At 41.8% G+C, this 26,188-nt stretch overlaps 1 protein-coding gene across 1 annotated transcript; it reads left to right on the plus strand.

Annotated features, from left to right (window-relative positions):
- Positions 1 to 2,322: 2,322 nt before the first annotated feature.
- On the plus strand, positions 2,323 to 21,475 carry PPM1F (protein phosphatase, Mg2+/Mn2+ dependent 1F). Its single transcript, XM_034068435.1, has 7 exons — positions 2,323 to 2,498; positions 13,380 to 13,510; positions 16,630 to 16,829; positions 17,428 to 17,616; positions 18,733 to 18,876; positions 19,723 to 19,816; positions 20,755 to 21,475. Exons 1-7 carry the CDS (start codon positions 2,323 to 2,325, stop codon positions 21,126 to 21,128), a joined length of 1,308 nt encoding a protein of 435 aa, XP_033924326.1. The 3' UTR covers positions 21,129 to 21,475.
- The last annotated feature ends 4,713 nt before the right edge of the window (positions 21,476 to 26,188 follow it).

Consider the following 26,188-nt stretch of genomic DNA (forward strand, 5'->3'; position numbering starts at 1 on the left):
AGCTCACAAACAGTAGGGAAGCTAGACTGTTACCTGTGGTTGATAGAAAGAAAATGAAATTTTCCTCTTCCATAATTTCTGAGGCTTTTGTCAACAGTTCAAGTGCCAGGAATATAAGAGGTGATTAAAGTCATTGCTACACTGTTGTAGACTTTAGGTATGGAATGAGTCCTGTTTCATTTGACTTTGAATCTTTGAAAATGATAAATGATTAGTAGCTGTCAGATTTTTAAATCACATCTGCAGTAGCAAGAGCACCATTTCAGACCTGTCCCTCTGCTGCATAAGAGAGTAATGCCAAGAGACACACTCACATTTATGCCTTCCGTTTTGTATCTGCCTTGAGCAGTGATTCCCAAGTTACGGTCTGTGCAGCCAAATTAGTATCTTTTGGTCAGTGGGCCGCTGTTAAGTAAGGCCTCCCTCAGCAGCTGGAGGACAGGCAGAGTACCCATGCTCTTCTTTTCCTCTGTGCTCACACAGCTGATCGTACCCAAACAAATAGTTTGTACACTGTATCCCAAACTCATTTTGGTGATGGTGTCCTCTTGTTTTTGTATGGAGCTGTGTCTAACCACTGTGGCACTGAGCCCCACATTACAAAATCTTAACTGTATGGATCTATAATATTCTCTCCTTCCATATGCACATAGCTGATCTTTGGTCATCTGGTCAAGTACAGTTTGTATCATCTACAGCCCCAAAACAGCACTAGTTGTGGTTGCATGGGGGGATGCCACAGCAGTTTTACATGTTGCAAAGGTTATTGCATTTGAACACAGAATATGCAGAGAGCAACTATGATACCTGATTCACTGGCAACAGAGAGGAAAGACAAGTCCCTACAAAAGGTAATGTACAGCTCTGCTGTTTTAATTGGCACAGTGTTTGCATTTGCTGAACACAGATGAAACACCACAGCCCCAAGCTTGTTCCTCTGATCAAATATTTATACAGTTACAGCTCAAACATGAGCTATGTTGTAGTAGTATTGCTTAAAAGACCCAGCCACAGGCAGAAGTTTGTTTGGGTTTGTTTCCTAAATACTGGGTTCTTTCTGTGTCTGCCTTAGCCTGAGTAGCTTCTTCTCATGTTCTAAAGGTCCATCTTGCTTTAGTGTCCTCAGAATGTCGTAAATCATTTCACTATTTAAAAACAACTTTTGGGTTGGGGGATTGATCATGGCAGGGATGTTGCATGATACAGGCTGCTGTAGTTTAGCATGGGAATACAAAGGAAAGAGGTGGGATATGAACCTTCTTAACTTTAATGGCTGAAAAACACAGCTTGGTGTGAGGCAAGAAGAAAGGGATTTAGTTGATGTGCTGTAAATACCCAAAAGATCTAGGAGTGAGGTGAGTGCAAGTATTCTGGATGCCTGTATCCTACTAACCTCACTGCAGGGTTTGGTATTGTATTCTTTTTTTGTGTCTTGGGTTCAGGATTTTCATTCAATCTTTCTTTGGAAGATTCCAGAATGGGACAAAGATAATTCCATCTAATTTACTGACACACTTCCTTTTCTAAGCTAGAGGTGTACTTAAATGAGCAAGGAAAGGTTATAGTTTATTGATGGACATGGTTATTTGACAAACCAGTCAGCCTCCTATATGGTTCTCTCCAAACTCACTATACTTTTAGTTAATCGATGGAAGTGATGGTGTCTTGCTTCTATGCCTGTGATAAGGCTTTGAAAGCTAGCACAGGCTTTTTGCAATGACTTACGCACAGCAAACCCCTGCCACGGCTACCTCGGGTCTTCTGAAGCCTTTTTTTAATGGGCATTTCGGTGTGAATGGAAACAAAAAGGGATTGTGAGTAACAAGATTGGGGAGGGATTGTCTCTTGGGTGAACCCCTAACCTGTGCGCACTTCCAGCCGCACCTGTGTGTGCGTAGCCTGTGAGAGCGTGTGAATCTAATCCGATGTGGAATAAGTCGGGATGTTAGGATGAAAACCGTCCAGCCGGTGACTGCTGGGCACGAGGCGCCCGGGCCCGGGGCTGTGTCCCTGCGGGAGGGAAGGAGCGGCCCGAGCGGTCCGCGCCGGGCTCCGGTCCCGCTGGGGCCGGCTCCCCGCTCCCGCCCCGCCTTCCGGCCACGTGTTCGCCCCGCCCCCGCATTCCAGACATTGTTTGTGGCCCCGCCTCCCCGGCTGGCCCCGCCCCTGCGCTCCCCTTAAAGGAGCCGTCACGGAGCCCTCTTCCCCTCGCGTTTCCCTCCCCGGCCGGTCCGCTCGCACCGCCCGTCCCCGCCGGCGCCTGTCCCGCTCCCGGCGAGGCGGCGGTGGCAGCCGGGTAGGGCGCCTCAGCACGGCGCCGTCATGGCGCTGGAGGTGGAGGCGTCCGGGGCTCCCCTGAGCTCCTTCCTGAAAGACTTCCCGTCTCCGCTGGGCCCGGGGGAGCCGCTGCCGTGGAGCTCGGCGGGGAGCGGCGCCCTCAGCAAGGCCGAGGTGCCGGGCGCCCTGGCCGAGCGGGCGAGGAGCCTCCTGGGCGGCAGGTGAGAGCCCGGCGGTGCGGGCGGGCAGGGGCAGCCCTCGGCCTCCCCTCGAGGGCGGCGCCGCGCTGACAGTTGGCGGGGCCGCTGAGGGGAGCGGGCCGGGCCCGCGGGCGCTGTGCGGGGCTGGAGCAGGTGCAGGCGGAGGGAAGCGCCTCCTCCTGAGGAGAGTTCGCAGCGCCGCCGGGCCCGCGGGCCTCGCCGTGCCTGGGCTGCCCGGGGAGCGCTGCTCCGCGTCTGCCAGGGAATTCGGGCTTTTTTCATTGTTATTATTATTTATTTCCCCCTTCTTAGTTGTTTTTTTTGTGGATATTCTACTGAAAGCTGAGCTTTTAATAGCGCGTTTCTTTCACAGGCCTCCTGCCGAGCTCTGTGCTTTTATAGTAGTGTTTGTGTGCTCTCGAAAACATTTCTCTCTCGCTCTTGGTGCATGAGAGATTAAATTACAATCCTGCAATTAGCGTGATAGGGCGATTCGTGTGGTAAAGTGCCAATAGTTTGAATTCATAGTCCCTAAGGGCATCTGTGTGGGTCTACTTGAAAGTCTGGGGAGGGAGGGAGGCAGCCGGTGAACTGCAACCTGCCTTGCAGGGCTGTCAGGCGTGAGAAGTGAGCCAGCCAGAAAAGTATTTGGCTTCCCGGCCCTCTCGAGTAGTCCGGGTGAGCAGGACTTGCCTGCGTGGGTTTCTGAAGTGGATGTTTTCTCCAGACTTCAAGAGCGTAGTCACAACACCACCGGGAAACACAGCTCTTCTAACAGTGGTGTTTCTGTCATCCCCTGATCTCGGCAGAGATATCTACATCCTTACCTGTTTAGACTTCTCCTCTAACACTGTGAAGAATTGGGATGTGACTTACTGCTTGTGGCAAGTTAGTGCTTCACAAGAACAAGTTGTCTTGCTCTAATTCCAAGTCTCCTGACACTGTCTCTGCTTCCTGAAGCATTCGGGCTGCATGGCCTGGGAGTTCTGGGGCTTACAAAGTTCCTACCACAACCTGATTCATTAATGTGTGTGTTAGGAGTCAAGAACAAGGATTGCAGATGGTCTAAAAGAATCCATGTGGAGAGCTGACTTTGTGCTGTTGTGCTGGGGGTAACTAGTGAAGACAGGGAGTTAAGAGAGACTGGTTCTGTTTAGGTATGTGCTGAATGTTATCTCTTTACTAGAGGAATTTGATAAAAAGCTGGAAAACTGGTTTGAATGACTTCTCTCTCTAGATACCATCTGGTGAGTTTATGAACACTGAATGGATCTTGTTGGTTTTTGTTATTGTCGAAAGTATATGGGTGATTTCAAATTAAAGTCCCTTAATTAAGTTGCTTTAAAAAAATCAACTTAATTCTGTGCTTTGTGTTGCAGAGATGCTCATGGGCATAACATCATTCACTTAAATGGTGTGCTTAAACTTAAAGATGAGAAATGCATGCAAAAAAAAAGAGGTTTTTCAGCTGTAGTTGAAAAAGACCCAGTTGATCATTGCATTACTTAGTTGTGCTTTGGCTAAATTGCTCTTGAACAAAACACAGCTGTTGCATTGCGTGCACTGAATCTTTGAACTCTGTGGGGCAACAGTGGTTCTGCATGAGCGCTTGAAAGAACAGAGCAATGCCAGGCTTGAATAAATACTTGTCTAATCTGCCATGTGGGCATCTGCCATGTGGGTCAGGCTAAGGTTTTCTAAGGTATGAAGCTGGAGAGATGTGGGATCAATTCTTCAAACTGTAGTGATTTCTAAAACAGTAATTTTGAGTTGCATATCTGCTAACATGGTGTTGTTCTTTAGTGGGCGTATTAACAAGTGGAAACAGAAAGACTGCTGCTTTTGCAATGCCTGCATCTCACCTGTCACTTGTGGTGTTTACACGGAAAGGAGCCTGCCCTGTCAGAAGCTGCATTTCTCACATACCTGCCCTGCAGCCAGTGCTGATTAGACAGCTTGATTTGTGGAGCTTCTGCAGTCCTGAGCTGGCAAAAAAGAAATAAAAAAGGAATATAAAGGAAGGGAAAGAGAGCTGAAGAAAGTAAAGCAGAATAGAAGTGCAGCAGTCTAGTTGTTTGTCCTTATTTTCACAAAATATACTTGGAAAACAGGACTACATGAGGAAAGTGTTTTCATGTATTCTTTTGGCTGCCTGCAGGCAAAACAGTGAAGCAACTCTGTGTGTGAAGCTGGGTGCTTGGACGCAGTGGAGCATAGCTGAAATGTTAAGCATAGGGATCCCAGCAGCTTTATAGGTCAGTTTTAGACTCCTATGAGAAAGAGAAGCCTCATTTTGCAATTGCAAAAAGGCTGTGGGTTCCTGTTGGGAGACTAAGTTCTTGGCTGTGCAGGAAAAGACTGGTAGAGACCAAGGCCAGGCCAAGAATGTAGTTATTTCAAAAATGCAGGCCACCTTTTCATAATCCATGGAATTAAGAACCAAACCTGAAGTCTCTGATTGTGTGAGATATTGCCAAACATGGCACTTTTTTCCCCACATTTGCTGCTGCAGATCAACTCCAAATGTAGTTTTGACAGTTATGTAAACTTTTCAATTGCTCTGAATATCCCAAGTCTTTGCTGAAATAGATGAGGGAATGTAAGGAGATAGGAGAAAGAAGGATGCTAAAGGTTTTAAGAAAAGGAAAAATAAGGAATGAGGCTTACAAGACATGTAAATGTTTGTGTAGAAGTTGTTGAAGATGCAGAAGTGATGCCAGATTAAGAAACAAGTTCGTGAGAGGTCACTGAAGTTTAGATCTAGCGATCTGCTGTTGCAGGCTATCATGGTAGCATCCCTGGCACACAGAAGGCAGCTCAGTGGAAAATATGCATGTTCAAGTATCACAGTGTCCATATAACCAGGTTTAACATTATGGAGATGTTATTGGGGGTACTTTGCTGGCTTCTAGCATTGATCCTTGTTCTGTATTTTCTTAGCTGGGGACTTCTCTAACACTACAGCATCACAGAATGTATTTTATGATGATTAGTAATGAAGAAGGATTTCTTGATAGATCAGTGTTATTTGGAATCAAGCTTGGCACACAGTTCTGCTTCTCATTTCTATGTTGTGAGATACTTCAGTTACACTCAGATGTGTGGGTCATGTCTTGAAGGGCCCAAGCTGATAAAAGCCCAGTGGTATCCTTGGCCAAAATACACTGATGTTGAGCTTGTTCTTCTACTTACTTGGAGGCATAAATCTTTGTCTTTGCAAGGAGAAACATTCTTCCTCCACCACCAATCAGAATTGCTGTTGCAAAGATAAATGGGGTAAGGAGTAACACGTTATGTCCACCAAGGAGCTTCTGAATGCTACTGCTTTTCTAAGGCTGTATACCTCTCTTACATGGAAGCAGTTGGATATTCCAGGATAACCCCTTTGAAAGTCTTTACACATCTAAAATGAATGATTTTGCCTATCTTCTGCAAATGCAGCTGGCATAGCTAAGCACTAGCTAAGGCAGCCAACCACTTCTGCTTCCTGGCAGGACTTGCACTTAAATCGCTAATTTGGTGAAGCTTTGCAGATGTTTCTACTTTGAATAATTCATTCAAATCAATGGAACTGCCTTTATGAAGCTAAATATGTACATAAAACTCTGAAGAATTGTGGCAGGCTTAGGTAATCTTGTTTTGCAGAAGTTTAATTAACATACCCTTTTAGGTATGAGCTGTGTGTTCCGACCATCTGTGAAATGGGTCAGTGTGGATGCAGAGTTACTTCCAAAGCTTTAGAAATTAACGTGAAATTTTGTGAATTTGCACTGAAACAGAATATGAGATGACATCAGACCCCCAAATACAGAAATGTCTCCTTTCCCTTGATAAGAGCAGAAACTTGTATGACTATCCTGTGACATAGTCAAAGAACAATGTGAAATTCCAGCAGCCTTCCTGTTTGAGGAGACTTTACTGCAGTAATAGTTGTGAGACTCTGGCTTCCTGTTCTGCCCCATCCCAAACGATTCTGTGTTTCATCTCTTGGTTGCCTCAGCATCCTGTTTTGTGTCTTTGTGTTTTACACTGTAATGCTTTCACCCAGTGTGTGGCCCCAACATCTTTATTTTCAATGTTTCCCTGCTTTCAAGATTAGTTAATTCAGCAATTCTGATACTTCGATGGCTTTATGTGACCTAAGCAGGAAGAGGGGAAAAAAGTAATTTCGTTTTGCCTCTAGTTTACCTAATCTCTTCTTAAAAGTCTCTTTAGTCCCTTCCTCTGTGAAAACTACTAATACCCTGTCTACTGTAACCTCTGCTTTTAATAAATCCCCTAAAATTTACTTCCATATTCCTAATTTGTACCATTCAGTCTATGTTATTTTAATGCACTACTGCTTCTCATTGTTAAGAGCACATTTGTGGTATCAGCCATCCATTCATTTCAGACAAGAAAGTGAATTTCATGTGTGATTGCCTGTAAACAAACTTTCTAGTTTTCAGGGGAACAGTTGTACTTGGTGTTGAAAGCAAGCATAGGATTAGCAGGAGCAGCCTGCTCTTTCAGCAACACCAGTGTTCTCACTGGTTTGTGGTTAATAATGTTAGAATTGGAAGCCTTGAGAAAGTTAATGCACAAGAGGAATGTGGTACTTCTTCTGTTAACTATTTAATTTAGCAAATGGTTAACAAAGTGGCTCTGGTATTTTTGGATGATGGTCAGAACCAGCTTGTTTTGTCATGTGGTTTGTCCGATGATGACTCTGAAGCTGATGGCAGAACAATACACAGAGAGAAATGCTGTGCAGCTCACACTGAACATGTGTCTGGATAATAGTTTTGAGCAGTTCAGAATTGCCTCTAACAGTATTTACAGGCTGAACAAACAGTTAATTTTGTGATCAGTAAATTGCTTTTTAGAATACATTTCTTATTTTAAAACTCCAAGGGAGTTTCTCCTGCTACAAGATTAGTATTTTGGGAAATAATCACTTTGCCTTTAAAAAGGAAGTGTATGTATGGGGACACCTGCAATACAAGAGAGAAAAACTTGATGAAATGCTGAAAAAAAATAATCAAATGTATAATGATGAGGAAGCTTCTAGGGCTGACTTGCTGCTGTTTAAATCAGCTTCTTGAGTTCTGCTTGGAAAACTGAAATTGTCTGTCCCCAGAACTTGCATATTTTGCTCTCGTAATCTGTGCGAAATAGCCTTTCTGTTGCTGTTTGAATTGGGCATCAAGATAAGAAATACTTAGTTTTGAAAGAACAGGTTTATGGCTTAATTGAGAAGTGTGTTTTGTGGAATTATGTCTCTCCTGTTCTGCTGTGTGGTTTTTCTTCCCGCTGAGAAGGAAATGGAAGCAGCAGGTGACTGCATTGCATGTTCTCTGCAAAAACTGTTCCATGATGACTTAAGTGCCTAAGCAGATGGATTCTGGATTATAAAGCTGTTGCTTCTGATAGGTTCAGAAGAAAAGCTGTACAAAAAACTGCTTTGTGTAAAGATAGAAACACAAAAGACTGAAATTCTGTGTGTGCCATTGTTTATATACTTGTTTTGATTCCATCTTATCATCTACTGTAAAGACCTGATGTCATTAGTGCAAGAAACAACTTCTGTGCATTGTAGTATGTCAGATATTCACAGCGGATATATATTTGTACTTTTTGGGTCACAATCACCTGGGAAACTCTGGGTGCTGCTGTAATACATACTAATGCTTAGAGCAACTCGGGTGGAAACATTTTGTAGTTGATTATAAGAATAAAAATGGGGGAAGGAAATAAAAGTAGCAAACTGGGGAGAAAATACTGAATACAAGCAGCTTTTGTTTATGAGGAAACTTGTGACCTGCTATTATTTTGTCAGTATGAGAGGTTCTTTCACTTACTAGAGAACTGCTAGTGCTTGCAAATCTGCACTAAAACTGCTTTGCTGATATAGCTGTAATGTGCTGGAAACACACTGAGTCTGCTCTGAAAAACTTTGCTTTACTGACAAAGCTGTGCTGTATGTGATCTTCTGGTGTTGCAGAGCCTGTGTAGCAAATAAGTGCACAAATATATCTTCCCTCTGATATCATTCAGCTGCTGCTGACTTCTAGAAGCCTTTGTAGCAGATACAGCACCTCTCTGTTCCCAGTGTATGCATACATACATACATATATATGCACACGCTGAAAGGAAAAGAGGATCGTACAGTGGTGCTATAGCCTGCAATTCTAGTACTGCCTTGTTGCCATGACTTTGTTAATATCTAGAAACAGCATCATGTAACCTTTTTTTCCCTCTTTTATTTGAAAGGTGAGAAGTGATCAACAGCTTGGCCAATACAGTTGGCAATCTCTTGATGCAAACAGATTTCCTGACAGTACTGTGAGAGAATATGTGTGCGTCTGGAGTGGGAAGATGCCAGTTATTTCCTTCCAAAAAATGCTTTGTGTCAACACTGGGTGTTTGGTATGTCCTAGGGAGGCTCCACCAGGTTACACAGAGCTTGCTTCTCTGTGCTCCAAGTGCTGAAGAGCAGCTGTCTGGAGTCTGCCATCTGCTGCCCTACTCTGCTGTCTCAAATCTGCTGTAAACTGTGGGCATAGCGCACAACAGAAAGTCCGTAATCTGTTCCCAATCCTTTGAGAAAAGTGCAGTCATAGCTGAGACTCTGGATGAGAAGTGGTGGCCTGACCTTTGATGCTCTGGGTGCTTCCCCCTTGCCCACAAAACTGTTAACTAAAGACTTCTCAATATGCCCTCTTAAATTTGAGGGGAAGAAGAGGTGAGGGCATCTTTGAACTGGTGACTTGTCTGCAACACTCACTGCAAGTGTACTGGGGATTTAGTGACCCAATAAAACCAAATAAGAAGTGATCTTACTGGGGTTTCTCATTCCTGAAGGAACTTGTGTATATTCTGTCATGTCCTCCTGAAGGCTGATATACAAGTGTTCCTAAGTCTTTTGATTGAGCTGACTTATGTAAATACATTGTGGCTGTGATGGCATGACAAGGTGGTCTTTTAAAGTGAAATAAAATTGGGAACTAAACTGTTTTGCAGAAGAGAAACAGGGTAAACAACAAGAAAAGTAAGTTCTGTTCTATACTCATGCCAAATCTAATGTATGCAAATTATCACAATTGCTTTCTCCTTCTGTATGTAACTTTATTTTGGCCCACAGATCAAAAGGAGCTTTCCATAGTTCCTTTTAACAATACTCTACGTGTCCATCAGTCTGGAATCTTTCAAGGAGGAGGATGGCATATAAATTTAAGTGTGTTCTTTATTAGCATAAGTATTGCTTTACTCTTTAACTGTTCTGTCTCTACTCAGGTTTTTAAATGAGGCTTGTGTTTTCCCATGAAGTGCCTGGGGGATACCATGAAGTGTCTGGGGGATATGCTCCAGCCACTAGCAATATGACTTTATGTGTTGGTGAAGCTCCAGTGTCTCATCTGCACTGTTACAACATGCATTCATTCTTTTCTAGTATTTTTTTCCATTGTGGTCAAAACACACCCTTTTTGTTAGCAAAGAAATAGCCTGTAGCAAAGAAATTCTATGTCTGTTTACTACTAGCCTGTGTATGCTGAGGCTAGGCAATTAGTCTTGCATGTGTCATAGAAATGGGGCTGACACATTTCTTCTAAGACACTCTTACGAGGAGGTAACATCCTTTCCTCTTAACGCACCCCACCAGCTTCCCTCTTCTTCCCAACACAGTTGTTTTTCCACTTAGGAAACAGCTCCAGTTTTTCTTCCGATTCATGAAGATTAAATTATGCTTGTTCAGCCTGTCAGCAGGGTGTCCTGGGCTGCTTTGAAAGGAAGATTTTAACACTAAGTGACATTCTTCTCTTGCTTACAGAAAAGGTTTGAAGTATGTTATGGTAACTGCAGTGGGCTTCTGCCTTTATGCTGGTTGTCATAGGTACTGTGTCTGCTTCCTGATCCTCTCTAGCCAAGTGAGACCTTGTAGCTCTCAGCTAAAGCAGCAGTTCTTACTGTTCTTTAATTATCTATTTTGTTAACTCTTGAAGTCTCTGATTTAGAGGATGAAATTAGAACCATCTTTCATCTGAATGGAAGATGCCATTGCCTTGGACCTCCATTTGCCTTAGCTTGAGTAAAAAACAGGTTGAGCAATATGGCAGTACTGGTATTAGGAGTTTATAAAGTAATGGACAAATACGTTCTGTTTGGAATTGAGATAGAATTGAAGAGGTAGACTAATTTTTTAGGCTTTTATCTTCAGCATGTCAGAATCAACTGCTCAGTGTTGTTGCTGGCTGAATAACAAATAAACCCCCAATAAACAACTATCTTCTTTGTACAGATTTGCAAAACTGGAGGGGGAGGAAATGCATAGGAAGGAAAACTGAATGAAGCTATCGGTACTGAGGAACCTCTGAATTTCCTTTTTAGGGACTGGGTGGCAACTGGAAAAAGTTGAAGGATGTGACATAATAACTCATAAAACTTTTCTTTGTTACAGGCATCCTGTAAGCAGAGGTTTATTCACAGGACTTGTGAATTACAGCATTTAGTGTATTGCCTTTTGTTTAAGCTTCTTTGTATGGACTCAGTTCAGCAAGCCTGGGCTCTGGAAAGCAGAAGCTGAGGAAGTTTAAAATCAAAGCATTAAACCCTCTTCTCATGCCTAGCTGGAAACCCAGGCTAGATTTGAATATTTCTTCTAGCATAGCAGAGAAATTCTGAAGATAACTGCAGCTGTGGCTCTCACTGTGCATGTAAATGCATAGCTGCTTCACTTTTGTCTCTGTTCTTGAAGCTGAAACCTACTTCAGCTAAAGCCCTTGACTTGCAGCAGCAGCAGCTACACATCTGACAACTGTTTGTGTGGCTTCTATTTCTATATTCCTTTATTTTCCACCTCTACCAACAAAAACAGGAAGCAGGATTTTTTTAGGGGGTTTGCCATATCTGTTTCAGATGTATTTCTTTCCTGACCTTTTAAAAGGTTGTCTGTTAGTGTCAAAGTATAAGCAGGCATTGTCACTTTAAACTTGGGTAGGAAAGGTACTGACTCCCCTGAACATATTAGCCTTAAAAAAAAAAGAAAGAAAATGACAATTTCTGGCTTCCTGATGCGACTGCAGCCAGCACTGAAAGGACTGCAAACACGTTGCCATCTATTTGAAGTACCAAAATGACTCATTAAAGTAGGCCATCACGGCCACAGAATGCATAGCATGAAACAGCTTCTGTTAGCAGCCTGCTGACTAACACAATGCTTTCTGTTTGCTGCCACAGGAGGTACTCGTATGGGGTTCTGAGGAGATGACAAGGCCTCTCTTTTAGAACAGCAATGGCAAAATACATTTCAGCTTCTTGTCACCGAGATCTAAAACCTCATGGTCTTCCCCTCCCCACTCTTCTGTACACACAAAACGAGTCATCTCTGCCGAACATGTGCAGAGACCAGTTGCTTCCACCATTTCTTACTCTGTAACCAAGCAGTTTTACACAGGACTCTAAATGTTTCCTGGCAAAACAAAGTGTTGTCCTTGACTTGCTGCAGGTGCGTTAATATGTTTTGCTTTGGCTATATAATTTGATACTTTGTGGGTATCAAACACTCCATGAACAGCAGATAAAATGCTTTTCATGGACGTCCATGCTTATTCTTCATTGTGCTCACAGAAAATGTCTGGAATGTGTGTTATTTACTGTAATTTTTAGTGCCTGCCATGGGAATATAGTGAATATAAGAGTTGTTGGGGACCAACACTGGAGCTGTTTGTGAAGAACTGTGGGAAGGACTCACACTGGAGAAGTCTATGAAGGACTGTCTCCCATGGGAGGGACCCCATTCTGGAGCATGGGGAAGAGTGTGAGGAGTCCTCCCCTTGAGGAAGAAGGAGCAGAAGAGACAATGTGTGGTGATGAACGGACCACAGCCCCCATTCCCTGTCCCCCTGTGTTGCTGGCAGGGTGAAGGTAGAGAAATGGGGAGTGAAGTTAAGCCTAGGAAGAAGGGAGGGATTGTGAGGGGATGGTGGTTTTAAGATTCTATTTTATTTCTCATTGTCCTACTCTGATTTGATTGGTTATAAATCCAACTGATTTCCCCGAGTTTGTTTTGCCTATGATGGTAACTGGTGAATGATTTCTTTCTGTCTTATCTCAACAAGTGCCTTTTGTTATATTTTCTCTCCCCTGTCCAGTTGAGGAGGGGAGTGGGAGAGAGGCTTTGGTGGGCACCTAGTGTCCAGCCAGGGTTAACCCACCAAAAGCACAAAGCTTGCGTAAACTGTTGAGTAAAAAGGAGAGGCTGCATAGATTGTGTAGCTTTACTGTCTTCTAGACACTTCAGCTGAATCACAAGTCTTGAAGTCTTTTCTTATTCTCCTCCCCAGAGCCAGCTTTTTGCACCTTCATCCTGGGTGATTTCTTTGGGGAGCTTCCAGTCAGGAGAAACTGAGTGTTAAAGGGCTGTAGATTAGTACTGAGCTTTACTTTTCTTGTGGAGGGAACTGGAGTCTTTTAATTAACCTCTTTGGAGATTTGTGTCTATCATAACGCAGAGATCTTGATACTGTCTGTGGTTTACAGTTGACTGCAAGCAAGAAATGTTGTATAGTGAGTAGAAACAAAATGTTTGTGTTCAGAGGGTAGAAGTGAAGGTAGCAATTCCCATCCAAAAGCTGAAGTGAAGGAGGTACCATCTGCGACTGGAGTGTGAGGCAACAGTTTGAAAACATGATTCATACGCTTCTTCCTCTTTCCATGCTTGAGAAAGCAGTTCTCTAACTGGAGATCTTACTAAAGAGCTGTATGAATAAATATTAAACATATGGTTTCCTCTACTAGTTTACGAATTCAGTTGGATTTACTGATTATGTGTAATTCTCAGGTCATCAGCCATAACCAGTGAGGTTGTAGCTGAACTTCAACTAATGCAGTATGGTTTTCTTTCCTTCTTTTTCTTACCAGCAGAGGTGTTTCACCACTTCTTGCAGCATCGTTGATCCATGCTGCAGTTAATGAAGTTCTCCAAACAGACCTGACTGAATTTAAGCAGCAAAATGTGGAAACAGAGGGAGAAGGAGATGAGGAAAGGTTCACCTGTAAGTATGCTTTTTTCTTTCTGTGGTTTTCCCAGAGGCTGTCTGTTGGAAGATTTCCATGTTTTGAAATGTTTCCCAGAATATTTGGTTAGCTGGCAAGCAGCAGCGAACAGAACCTTATTTGCTCCTGCTGGGTATCTGTGGGATGAAAGTAGCTGTGCTAGTTTTGTGGGCAGGATGCAAACATGGGGTCTGGAGCCCTGGACAGATTGTGGGGGTTGGCTTTCTGGAAAGGGAAGAGTGTTTCTCTTCCCAAAAAGAATTAATGACTGTGTCCACTGGGCTTCCTGAACTGAACTAGTTCAGAACTTTTATTTTCCTCATTGGTAATTTCACTTGAATGGAACTGATTCAGTTCCTATCTTAAGTTGATAACGTTTTATATTTTTGAAGTGCCCTTTTCTCTTTGGTAAACTGACCTTAGATAATTACTCCTACATTTTAACATTGGCATCATCATAGTTCCTCTTGTGCAGCCATACTGACACCTTAAATTCATCCATATAGTCCAGCTTGCTTTGGTTTCTTCTTCGGAACCAGATTTTGGGATCTGTGTCCCCTCCACAACCTGAACATCTTGAAACTCTGGATCTTTCTCTTGGCAAATTTTTAATAGTCTCTGTCTTTAGTAATTATTTCTTCTCTTCCCACCCTCCTGTATAAAGATGGGATGCTGAGGGATGAAGAACCTGGTGCATGTCTCCTGCCTGATGTTGCCTGCATTCTCTTCTGACTGTAGAGAGAACAGACCTTAGTGACTGAGTACTGGGTTTGTGCCTCATGTAACAGATGGTCCTATTACATTTACATGCTGAAATGTTTAACATTAGACTTCACCAAACCTTCAGTCCCAGTGCCAAGAATTTAAATGGAGCCGGATGCAGGCAGAGTTGAAGATAAAAATGGAGGAGAGATGGCTTGGGCAAACTAGTTTATCCTGTAAGGGGAAATCCTCGCCCTTCCATTTCCCTGGGATGACTTGAGGGCAGTTCAGTGTGCCATAGAGGATGCATTTCCAAGGAGACCTCTGGTAATGGCCAGGATGCAACACGTTCCAGAAGCCTATTCCAGTATTCACGTACAAGTCTGAAGCAGCAGGAGGAGGAACACATTTAATAAGGCCTTGTTGCACCCTGACTACTTCATCCCTTGCCTCTGTGTTTGCAGCCTTCATGTGCCTGGAGAGATTTAGCAGGTTTCCAGCACTTTGCATGGGAACAGTTGGCTTCGCATCAGCGTGGCTGGGCTCTAAACAACAACGTGGTTTGGCCCTCCTCCTCCTCGGGCGCAGGGAGGAGCCGTTCTGCGGCTCCACGGGCATGTGCGCAGCGGCGGGTGGGACACGGGACAAGCGGCAGCCGGCACTGGGTGGGGGGGATCGCGCCCTCTGCCGCCCATCGGCGGAGCTGCGACCGCCCGGAGGCTCGTCCCGGCTCTGCTGAGGCTGGAGCCTCCTGGCACCTCCTCACGGAACCAGCCTGCAAATATGTTCCGTAGGGATATAGGGACGTTCTTCTGTCCGAGAGCAATGGTACGGGCTTCACTGCAACTACCTTAACCGGGAGAAGGACTCTGCCCGAGATGAGCAGCTGGCTTGTGAGAGTTTTGTGTGACTAGATCACTGCAGTTGTAAGATAGTAGAGACGTGCAAGCAGCAGGACTAGAGCATAGCTTTGTGCAGGGATCAAGCTACTCCCATGACTAGAAGCTCTGTATTGCCACAGTGGCCATAAGACATGCCAAAAGTGGTATAAAAGCATCTTTCTTATTGTCTCTCTTCCATCAGAAAGAATTGTATCTTACTGAATTGTGACATTGTATTCCAGTAGTATATCTTTATTTGCTATTGCTCAGCCTTTATAGGAAAATAAAGTACATCAGATTATAACTCACATTTGATAATTATAAGGTTTTCAGTACAAACATTTCATTGGTCTTCCAGTGTTGCTGAGAAAAAGTCTTGTTTGAGAACCAGGAGTTATAAAAAGGAATTCTGAGGAAGGTTTAATGAGAGCAGTGTTAGCAGAAGTCAGAATAGAATAGAAAAGATAGTTCATGTACTGCAGTTCTTTAGGAAGCACATTAGTGAGCAGCAAATTATTTTTGCTCTATAGATGGGCTTTTTGTTGCTTTCTGAAGATAGTTGATTCAGCATTGAGTGTTCTTATTCAAAGAGCAAAACTTTAAATTATTGCATATTCTGAGAGACTGCATTGCAAAGCTAGACACAGTGCCAAACTGAAGCATTCAGTCTGATGAACAATAAGTTTGGATTAATTGATCTTTGGGACCTATCCAGGAAAGGATTTGAGTGTCTGGCTGGAGCTTTTCACACTCTGCTCAATGGATGTTTACAGTCGTGCTCTGTAATGACAGAGCAGGAAAGTGGTGGAAGTGTTCTCCTGTCTTCTGGCTCCTACACCCATGTGTTTTTAAAAACATAAAGACAACAGCTTGAAATTCTCATCTGTTCAGCTCAGCTGTGAGTTGAGCTATTGATCTCAGCAAAACATTCTCAGGCTTCCTTGTCATTTCAGTGGAAGTGGTTCAGTAGGACATAACCTAACTCAAACCCATGCTAATGCTTTTCAACCCTTATGTCCAAGACAGCAGCAATCTCTTACCTTGAAGGCTTTTCTGCCCACTTGGTTTTTTCTGTTTGTTTGGGTTTTGGTTTTTTTTCATTGTTGGTGGTTTTGGGTTTTATTTTTGTTTGGTTTGAGTGTTTTTTTGGCTTTTTTTTTAGGGATGTATTTCTACCACTAAATCTTGTTAATTTTATTTCCATAATAATATTTACATCTAGTGTGCCAGACTGATATAATGTGGTGTCTTTGTTATGATTTTTGTGATGTAATCACCTACTTGATAACCCTGTATTTTGAATGAGAATGAGCAAGTAGCTTTTCTTATCTTTGCTGTTATACTGTTTTCAGTTCCAACTTTTTCTCCCCATTATTCTCAGAAGCTTATTTTAATTCTTGCAGAGCCTGTAAAGGCAGAGTGCTGACTGTGTGTATGTAGCTCTAAGCAAAGAGACTTGAAGGACAGACAAGCCAAAAGATGGGGTAATGTAGGCAAGTGGGCACACAACTTACTGTTTGTCTTTGTGCTGTCAGTGCTGGATGGAGAGTCGTTGCAGCGCTGCTTCTTTAACAAGCTCTGGGATGTTTGCTATGAGTGGCAGAAGCAGTTGCCACCACTGAGACCACTGAAGCGGTTCTTGCTTGTTTCCATCCATGCCATCCGTAACACCCGGCGGAAAATGGAGGACCGCCACGTTCTGCTTCCAGAGTTCAACCAGCTCTTTGGTTTATCAGTAAGTCTGGACACAACTGGGGAGGCCAGTTTGTTAGATTTTCAGTGTTCCTGTACACATAGTGATGGGTGATCTGTGAAAGGGTAAGAATTTGTTACCACAGGTTATTTTATCATGTCCTGAGCTAGGACTTACTGACTTAGGTTGCTATGGGCTTCCTACTGGCCTGATGAAGAAGGATCTTGTGACCTTGGGTTTTATGTCATAAGAGAAGTTCACCTAGTGTTAGGCTGCTGGAGTTACAATGTTCTTGTGACTGAAGTAACATATATTAAGAAAAGAAGGGGGAGAAGAGCCATTATGCAAGTGCCAATTAATGAAGCTGCAGTGGGACTACGTAACCAGCTGTCTGCTGATTCAGTTCCAGATTACTTTGAAGGATATTAGATGACTGACAGCAAACAAGGAAAAGTCCCCTGCAAAGGCACCCATTTGATCCATTTTGCATATGGGTAAACTGACTTAAATTGCCCTTACCCATGCAAAGTTGTATGGAAGAAGGCCCAGGATAAAGCATCTTTGCTGGCTGGTACCAGTCTATGAGCTATTTTGGTTTTGAACATTAATATCTTTTCCTCTCTCTCCCTCCCCACAAAAGGATGACACTGATCGCGCTTTCTTTGCGGTATTTGATGGCCATGGTGGAGTGGATGCTGCCAATTATTCGGCAACGCATTTACATGTAAATGTTGGACTACACGAAGAGATTGTTAAGAATCCAGCTGAGGCCTTGAAATGCTCTTTCCAGAAGACAGATGAAATGTTTCTTTTCAAAGCCAAGAGAGAGGTGAGTGGGTAGATTAATTCCATTGTGTTTAAACAACACTGAGAACTGTTGGACAACATGGTATTATCCAGGAAAGTCTGTCAGTACAGTTTTTTTGAATCACTGACCTTTTTACGAAATTATGCTACATTCAAGGTTTTCTTTGATCAAAATATTTATTTTTTTTGAGGAAAACCAAAATGACAGTTTTTGCAAGTTCGAGATGAGTGATTGAAAAGAAGTGCTAAGTGGTTTAAATGATTCTGACATGCTAATTAGTTGAGAGAACACTCTGCTCCCTCTTTGCCTAAATTAGGCAGCTTCTGGATGTCCTGTTGTCCTCTTCCTGGTAATCCAGTGACTCTCTCCCTCTTTCTTGTCTCACCATTAATGTCACAGGAGGTTGTAAGATGAAAAATATTCTATGATTTAAATCGGGCTCTTCAGTTCATTAAGCTTATTGATCAGCTTTGATTCAAGTTGTATGATGATTCTTCAACTCTAATGGGAGGATGTTTTATTATACAGTTTAATGAGAGCTCTTTTTATTATAGCAGTAACTGAATATGGAAGTATTCATTATTAATACCTTAATTTCTATCAATGTGGTATAAAAGAGGGACCAGCATCTTCATGAGGTCTTAACTCTCACTAATCTTTACAGGAAATCTAGGATAGTTCCTTCATTTGTTTACATCATTATTTAAATACTCAAGTTAATGGGAAGTATGTGGAGCAAGGTGTCTGTAGTTGCTAGTGACAGAAAGCGATTGGGAAGATCTGTGTGTGTTTGTGAGATGTTTATACTACTGAAATTCAAATCCTTTCTATTTTCATTTTTATATTCTCTCTGTGGTTTGAACAATAGAGGTATAAGTCTCCTGCATCAGTTTGGGAATTAATAACAGAGAAGGAAGAATGTAAGAGAGGCAGTATTAGCCAGCTGCATGTTGGAATATGTAAAAAGTTTAATTCAAGTCTGTCTAATGCCTGTACCTTTTATTCAGGTACCTGAATTGTGATTGGCAGGTCTAGTCTGCTGCATTTAAGTGTGATTAAACCTAGGTTGGCAATATTGCCATGTAACCTAGTAGAGCTTGTTGAATATTCACCTAATATACCTGTTTTCTTCCGTAGAAGCTGCGGAGTGGCACAACAGGTGTATCTGCACTGATTGTAGGGAACAGGCTGCACATAGCATGGCTAGGGGACTCGCAGGTAATGCTTGTGCAGCAAGGAAAAGCTGTGACGTTAATGGAACCTCACAAACCAGAAAGAGAAGTAAGTCTGACTTGGTGTTTTCCTCTCATGCATGTGTTGTTATGTTGCAATTCTTAAACAGCCAAGGCCACTTAATGAGCGATTCCGATACCCTGAGCCTTATTACTGTAAAGTAAGAAGATTTTTGGCAGGCATAAGCAAGGTCAGTTGTCTTGTTAGGCCTCTGTAATTTTCCACTGAAAATGGGCAGAGAATGATCTCTGCCAAGGTTGTAGTTTCCCACTGTATTTTTAGAGTAAGGTATTTAATTGCAATTATAACAAGTTATAAACATTAGCTTTGTAAACGGTAGTAACCTCTAGACTGACCAATTAGAGCTCAGTATCCAAGGCTGTTACATAAGAAACCTAAGGTTGTAAGGGTATAAAAGGAGCACTGTATCTGAATAAACTTTGGCAATCGCTTGATCACATTGATTGTCTCTGTGTTGTCTGTGACTCCTGCGTCAACATTGTTAGAATCTCTCTTGAAACCTTTTGGAATCAAGCCTTCTTAAGTGCAGTGTTTGATGCTTTACATAATTGCATATGGGAAGAAGTGGCAAGAAAGGCTACTCATCTGTATGGGAAAGAACATCATGATACAAAAATTTAAGAACTCTGCTTTTTTTGTGGACAAGCCATGGTATGGTTGGGAAGTAGGTGGATTGTTTCCGATAATCTTTATTTCTTGTTTCTAGCCTAGATTCTGATACATGTGCTTGCTATATTCATAGTATAAATACAGAAGCTGAAGCAGCTTTTGGTTTTGGGATTTGTCTTTTTTTCCTCCTTGATTGGATAACAGCAAAGTCAGTAAGCCATGAGTAGACTTTCAATATAAAAATTATATTCTGCTGTTCTTCAGGATGAGAGAGAACGTATTGAGACTCTGGGTGGTTGTGTGACCTATATGGACTGCTGGCGGGTTAATGGTACCTTGGCTGTTTCCAGAGCAATTGGTAAGATAAACTACCAGAATTAGTAGAGTTCAGCTTAAATCTGATTAAAACTCACCACCTGAGACTGTATGTTTACTGTAAATGACATTTTGCTCAGCATTGACCAAGTAGTAAATCATTCTTACTGTCTTTGCCATAAGGTTGTCTTACCTTGTATAACTTACATAGCTTGCAGCTATATAGTCTTATTGGATTTACAATGAGCATAGAATATTGTTTTATTTTCCATATTTATTTCCATGACAGTCCTAATTCTTTTATACTTCCAAGTCTTTTGCTTCTTTTAAATGTCTTTGATACTGTGATGTTCTACAGTAGCTTAACAAACTCAGAGTATTTAATTTGTAAAAGTGGGGAAAGCAATAAATGTTCCTCTAGCTTTCTTTGTGTCTGAGTGCCTGATTTCTGGCATTTTTTGTCCACTTTAATAGTAACACATCTTTCTTCTTACCTCAGTTCTTAAATCAGATTGCTACATCCCCCTTCAAATCACACATAACCAGCAAACTGAGGAATTTTAATTGTAGTACAAAACATAAGTGCTGTGTATCTGGATAGGTAAGAAAAAGCTTGTTTCCATAGCATTCTGGAGGCGGTACAAGAGGCACACCTGTCAAGTGAAGGCCTGCCTGCCTCTTTGCACAAATGTGTTTCAGAGAGAAAAAACTTTTTGGAAGAGTTCCCTTAGTTTGTCTCCAAAATTAGGAAAGCATGAATTAGAGCAACTACTTAGAAACCCACTGGATTTTGGTAGGTTCCAAGCATTCTTAAAGAAACAAAGGCCTTACAAGCTTATTCCATAGCTTTTCACTGTTCTTGTCCTTCGTCAGGTACCTGTGATCTGTCTGAGCTTGAGGATGGTAAAAGCAGTTGGTGCCTGAAGAAGTAAGTGTTAACATTTGAAGTAATAAAGCCTTTGTTTTGATTGTTTGTCGTAGGTGACATATGTCAGAAACCCTACATCTCAGGTGATGCAGATGGAGATTCGTTTGAGCTGACTGGTTCCGAAGATTACTTGCTCCTAGCTTGTGATGGATTCTTTGATGCTGTCAAGCCATACGAGGTTGTAGACTTGGTCTTAGATCATTTAATGCAAACCAAAGGAGTGGGTCTCAAAGCAGCAGAAAGACTGGTGGCTGCTGCAAAGGAAAACGGATCCAGTGATAACATCACTGTTCTGGTGGTCTTCTTGAGGGATCCTCAGGACATCTTGGCAGACTGTCTCAAAGACCCTAAGAGCCTTGGGGCTGGTGATGATGCTCAGAGCTCACCCTTTAACTTCCTCAGCTGTGAGGCGGCAGCCACACAGTGACAAAATGTGCTTAATCAGGACATTCAAATAAGTTCACATAAGGAACTGCTTTCCACTGAAGAAGCCTCTAATAAAATAGGCAAAACACGTCAGGAGAGAAATGACAAATGGACAAACATCTAACAAAAAGGCAAGACTCCTTTTACTGAGTTCCCATTTGTCTTTTCCTTCCTTTCTTCTCCCCTCAAAAAACACTGAGCAGATGTGGAGATCTGTACAGCTATTTCGTCTCTGGGAGCAGATGTCTAAAATGTGTCCCAGGGCTGCTGGTCATGTCCCTCTGCCCTGGAAGTGGTAAGAAACCATAATATGTATAAGCTAATGGGTGAGAACACCCGTTTGTGAATTCTGAGTGAAAATTGAAAATTAGTGCTTAAAAAGAATGCTGTATGTTGTGTTTGTGATGTTAGTTTGGAGATTGGGAGAACAGACAGAAAAGCTTGTTACTGTGTGTGGTCTGCAGGAACAGGCTTGGTGTGTGAGACTGGGTGACACCATTATACTGTGTAAGTTGCTTTTGTTTTGTACCAAAGATGAAATGAGAATGATGTGGCCTCTTCATTCAAACAGAGACATTTAATTTTGTTTGTATGGAGAGGAAAAAATAAAACTGACTGAGTGCTCCAGAAAAAGAGCAAGAAAGCTAACTAGAAATATCCCAGGCAAAATGATGCAAATCAGCTGCTTTCTGGGATGCTCTGGTTTATAAACTGGAATCCAATATTTAACTGCACTGGATTATTTTCCCCCCAGAAAACATGCTTTAGTGGCTGTTTGGCAACCTGAAAAGAAAGGACCCTTATTGTTGTGTTTGAGAGAGATCTTTACAGTAGGTGTGCTCTGCTCTAGCAGTTAAATATGCTGTTTCTGCCATTTTTTGTGTACTATAACAAATGAGAATTTTATTTTTATTCTAAATGCTTGTTTATTTACTGAACTTTACAGTTGGAGGAATTTTTTTGCAGTGTTACTTTATTGTGGTTTTTATTTAAAGTGGCTGTGTGTTTATTATCTGGGTTTAAAAACTGACTACCCTCAAGTGCCTTAACTATTTCACCCAAGGATTGCTGGCTTTCTATCATATTCTGGTGAGCCAGTTTATAGTGTTTTTAAAATGTGATTTTTTTATTTCAATACTAATGTTTAATGCACTTAAATGTTTCATTTTTTGTGAATTATTTTAGTGGGAACTGGGTTTTAAAAAACAACTTTCATTGTTGCCAAATCTTGTGGCTTGCCATAAAAGCTTCATAATACTTACTGTGACTTACCCCCTACCCCATGCGAAAAGCCCTAGTTAATCATAAAGCAGCAACAGTCTGAGTCATCATGACTTTCATTTAAAATCAAATATGCTTTTGACCTTCACAAGAAACTGTAATAACACAAACTAGAAACAGTTTAGTAACAGTTTCTGATTAATAGATGGTTAATTTGGCCATACTCTGTGAAGTCTTTGGGTCTAAGTAACTCTTTAAGGAGATACGAAGCTAAGGGGAGGATGAAAGAATCCTAATGAATGTGTATGTTGTTGTGCAACTCTTATTTCCATTACATACTAGAGCCTCTGGTTGTGTTTTGTCTTGCCTTACTATCCTGGCTAGCAGGACTCAACAAGATCTGAAGGCTCAGCAGTAAATGTCTTAGTAATTCCTGTATCTAAACAAAAAGTGCTTTACATCTGGCCCCAAGATTGTGTGCCTGATTTAGAAGCACATGGGATTGCAATATGTCAGTGCTGTTGATTAAAATGTGTTAAACATTAATGTTGCTTAGGAAGGAAATTTAAGTAGAAAAGTTGAGATGGCTAAAAGGAAGAACAGTGTCTCTGAAGCATTAGCTAGTGTAGGGCAGTGCAGCTACCCAAGTGACTTGAGTGCTTTCCTGGATGACTATAAACGATCATATGGTTTAAGGTAGAAACTCCTCATGAGATACCATCTTATTGCATAGCAACTCAGTGTCTTCCTTGTTCTGCTATGCAACAACAGGGAGCCCTGAGAGGGTTGCAAGTGTTTTTCTGTCCTGCCTTTTGCTGTCCTAAAATATGGGGGGAATGCTTTTGGTGCTGGAAACCTGATGTTAGGGGGCTATCAATTTTTGTAGTGAACCTACTTCAGTTAAGGAAGCCTTTAGACTTGCTTAGTAATCTCTTCAGATTTACCATCTCCTAGCTCTTTGACTTCTAACCCAGATACTCAGTGTCATGCTAAGTTCTGATGACCACTAGTGCCTCTTGGTGTCTTGGAAATAGTTCTCATTATTAATATGGTAAGAATCACACAGAATTGTTTGATTTCACTGCTGAGTGAAGGCAAGCTGTTGTATTCATGAAGGGAGGTGTGGAAAGTTGGTAAGTTCGTAGTATGGCTTGGTTTCTGAAATTTGCCAAATTCCCTGAAACATGGAGGGACCTGAACAAGCCAAGTTCTTCATAATGATCTTTGTATTTCAACCTTTTTGGGGCAGATTTGCATTACAGAAGAAACAAAGTCTTAAGTACTTTGGTGAATTCTTACAGTTATGTGAGAATATCTTTCTTTTGTTTCAAATTTGATAGTTGGTTTGTTGGGGTTTTTTATGGGAGCTGAGTAAAATGGGCCTTTAGAAAACTGTCTGTGGTCATCAGAAAATCTAATTCTCAAGCTATGCTCTCAGGAAGAAATTCTATGTTCTGAGAAGCTGCTCCCCTATATAGAGGTTTTCATTCTGAATGACCTGTTGCCTCATTTCTTTGAGATGTAAGGGGATAGAAGTAGTCTTTGGGAACTCAGATTTCAGTAGGGATTAAAAATACTTCCTTTCTTTTCAGAGACTTCATGCTAGCTTTAAGAAGTCTGGTCACATCTGTAGACATTGTAACTGGATCACAAATGGCAGTTTCTATTTTGTCAGTGGAATAGATAAGTTCTAATATGTCATCTACAATAGAATTCCAAATAGTGTTTGGAGGGGAAATTGGTCTTGGCAATGTCTTATCTATTCTTGGCAGCAGGATCAAAACCTATGGAACCTCTTAATTTTTTTAAACTGAAGACCCAAGATTTCAGTTTTGTGCTGAATCAGTAATGGAAGTGTGACACAGGGTGCAAGTATGGATTTGAAAGTGCACTTTTCAATTCTGTTGCAAAGGGTTATCAGGATGGTCTCACCCTTGGGATGGGAAGGCAACCTCCAGTTTTTGTTTCACCTGTGACCTCGAGATCACTTTTAGAAGCCACCAGCTGTAATGCATAATGTTGTTACAAGAACTGCCACTAGTATCGGTGGTGAGGAGAGAGGGAAGGAGCTCTAGCAGACGGTATGAAGTTGAACTAAATATTCCAAAATATGAAATGGTGCTATGTTTTGAATTTACAGTTCTAATCTGCTACATCAGCTCTTTTTACCTTTCCTCTTAAAACTTCTTTAATTTCTGGTGTTGGCCGTTCTGTTTTCCTTCCCTCTCTTGGTTGAAAATGACATGATTTTGGTGACAGAGTGCTCCCACCTATCTGGGACTTCCTGGTGTCATCTACAATGTATTAACACTTGTCCACCAATGTCAAATCGACTAATGACAAATTGAATGATTTGCCTGTTTCCTTGTTGTCTTTTCTGAAGAGCCTACAACAAAACCAGTTCTTGAGTCTAGCCAAACTCTCTGAGGCTGTAGTAAATAGCTGAAGGATTCCATACAAATGTGCAATGAAAAATGAAAGTATTTTCATATTTTATTAGACTTCAAATGAATGATGGTGCTGCTGCATTTCAGCACCCAGCTCCTTAAAGCATCCTGCATATTTAAAACACAGCATGCTTAGATTGTTATATTGTGCTTATTTAAAAACTAGCTTTAGTCATTCTGCTTTGTGGGTATCCAGCATGTCCTTTACTTGTGGGTAATTCATACCTCTACCCTTCTACCTGTCTTTCCCTTCCCTACCTCACCCTCTCCTACGAAGAAGCATACCTAAGACAGTCTTCCGGGGCTGACATAGACAGGATTATGATTTTACAAATTACATTTGTTGGGGGGTTGGGGTTTTGTTTTGTTTTTGAGAATAAGATAGAAATACAGGGAAGTCTTTAGAACAGAGGGAAATTAAGTAAAATCCACCCTCTGAGTGATGGAGGAGTGAAAGAGAGAGACAGGAATGCATTTAGGTATTATTAATGCATATTTTAAAAGGGAAGTGGGCTGGAAAATAGAGCTACAAATGTCAGTTCTTTAGAGTGAAATACCAGTGCCTGAAAGAATTAGAAACACGCCCATTTAAAAGGCAAAACTCAGATGTGGTAACTGTCTTCAAACAGCCCAGAAAGGAATCACAGTAAAAGCATCCAAGGTGACTTACTGTGACCCCTCAACATTGTCTTGGAAGCTAATAGTACTAAATGGATTTTTCTAAACATCCTTCTGTGTGAGGAGCAGCTAAGAGGGAGCATCCAGTAGATGTAGTTGCTGGTCACTGCACAACTGCTGCCATGAGTAAGTGCCATGAAGTGTGTTAATGAATCAATACGGCTGGTGAGCTCTCATAAGATGAGTAATTGGGCACAGAGTGGTTACAGCAGAGCTGGCAGTTGAATAGTGTTAATCACAGTGATGACTTTAATAGCATTTAATAGACACTTATCTGAATTCAAAGTCAGATGAGATACTGCTCATTTTAAAAGCATTTCCAGTGATACTAGCTTCCTGTCATGAAAAGGCACTAAAATTTCCATTTTTTTGTTGGATGTTGGGAAAAGTGCTTCTCTTGCTTTCTGAATTCTGAAGATAAGTTGGCTGTCTGCACTGGAACACCCATTTTCAGCTGATAGCTTAAAGCAGTTGTTTGAGCTTAAAACTTCCCTCCCAAGCAATCCTTTAAAAAGTAACAAAAAGGTGTGACCAAAACAAGTGGCTAAGGAACATGGGTGTTTCTGAATGGCACTGACAAAAGGTAACCAGCAAGTACCCTCAATCTGTAAAGAACATATTCAGTTAGTTGGGCTGCTTAAAGTCTAAATTAAGATTGCAGCTCTACTCTTTGTGTGAGACCCTGTTGGTTAAATTACTAGTGTTCTTGTGGATC

Source organism: Melopsittacus undulatus, chromosome 12 (assembly GCF_012275295.1).
Source record: "Melopsittacus undulatus isolate bMelUnd1 chromosome 12, bMelUnd1.mat.Z, whole genome shotgun sequence".
Classification (NCBI taxonomy): Eukaryota; Metazoa; Chordata; class Aves; order Psittaciformes; family Psittaculidae; genus Melopsittacus; species Melopsittacus undulatus.

Bases quoted from the DNA above. Each gene is read 5' to 3' on its own strand.
- PPM1F (XM_034068435.1), top strand. From the start codon at position 2,323: ATGGCGCTGGAGGTGGAGGCGTCCGGGGCTCCCCTGAGCTCCTTCCTG. The intron at 2,499-13,379 runs GTGAGAGCCCGG...TCTTACCAGCAG, and splicing joins AGGAGCCTCCTGGGCGGCAG to AGGTGTTTCACCACTTCTTG. The intron at 16,830-17,427 runs GTAAGTCTGGAC...TCCCCACAAAAG, and splicing joins ACCAGCTCTTTGGTTTATCA to GATGACACTGATCGCGCTTT.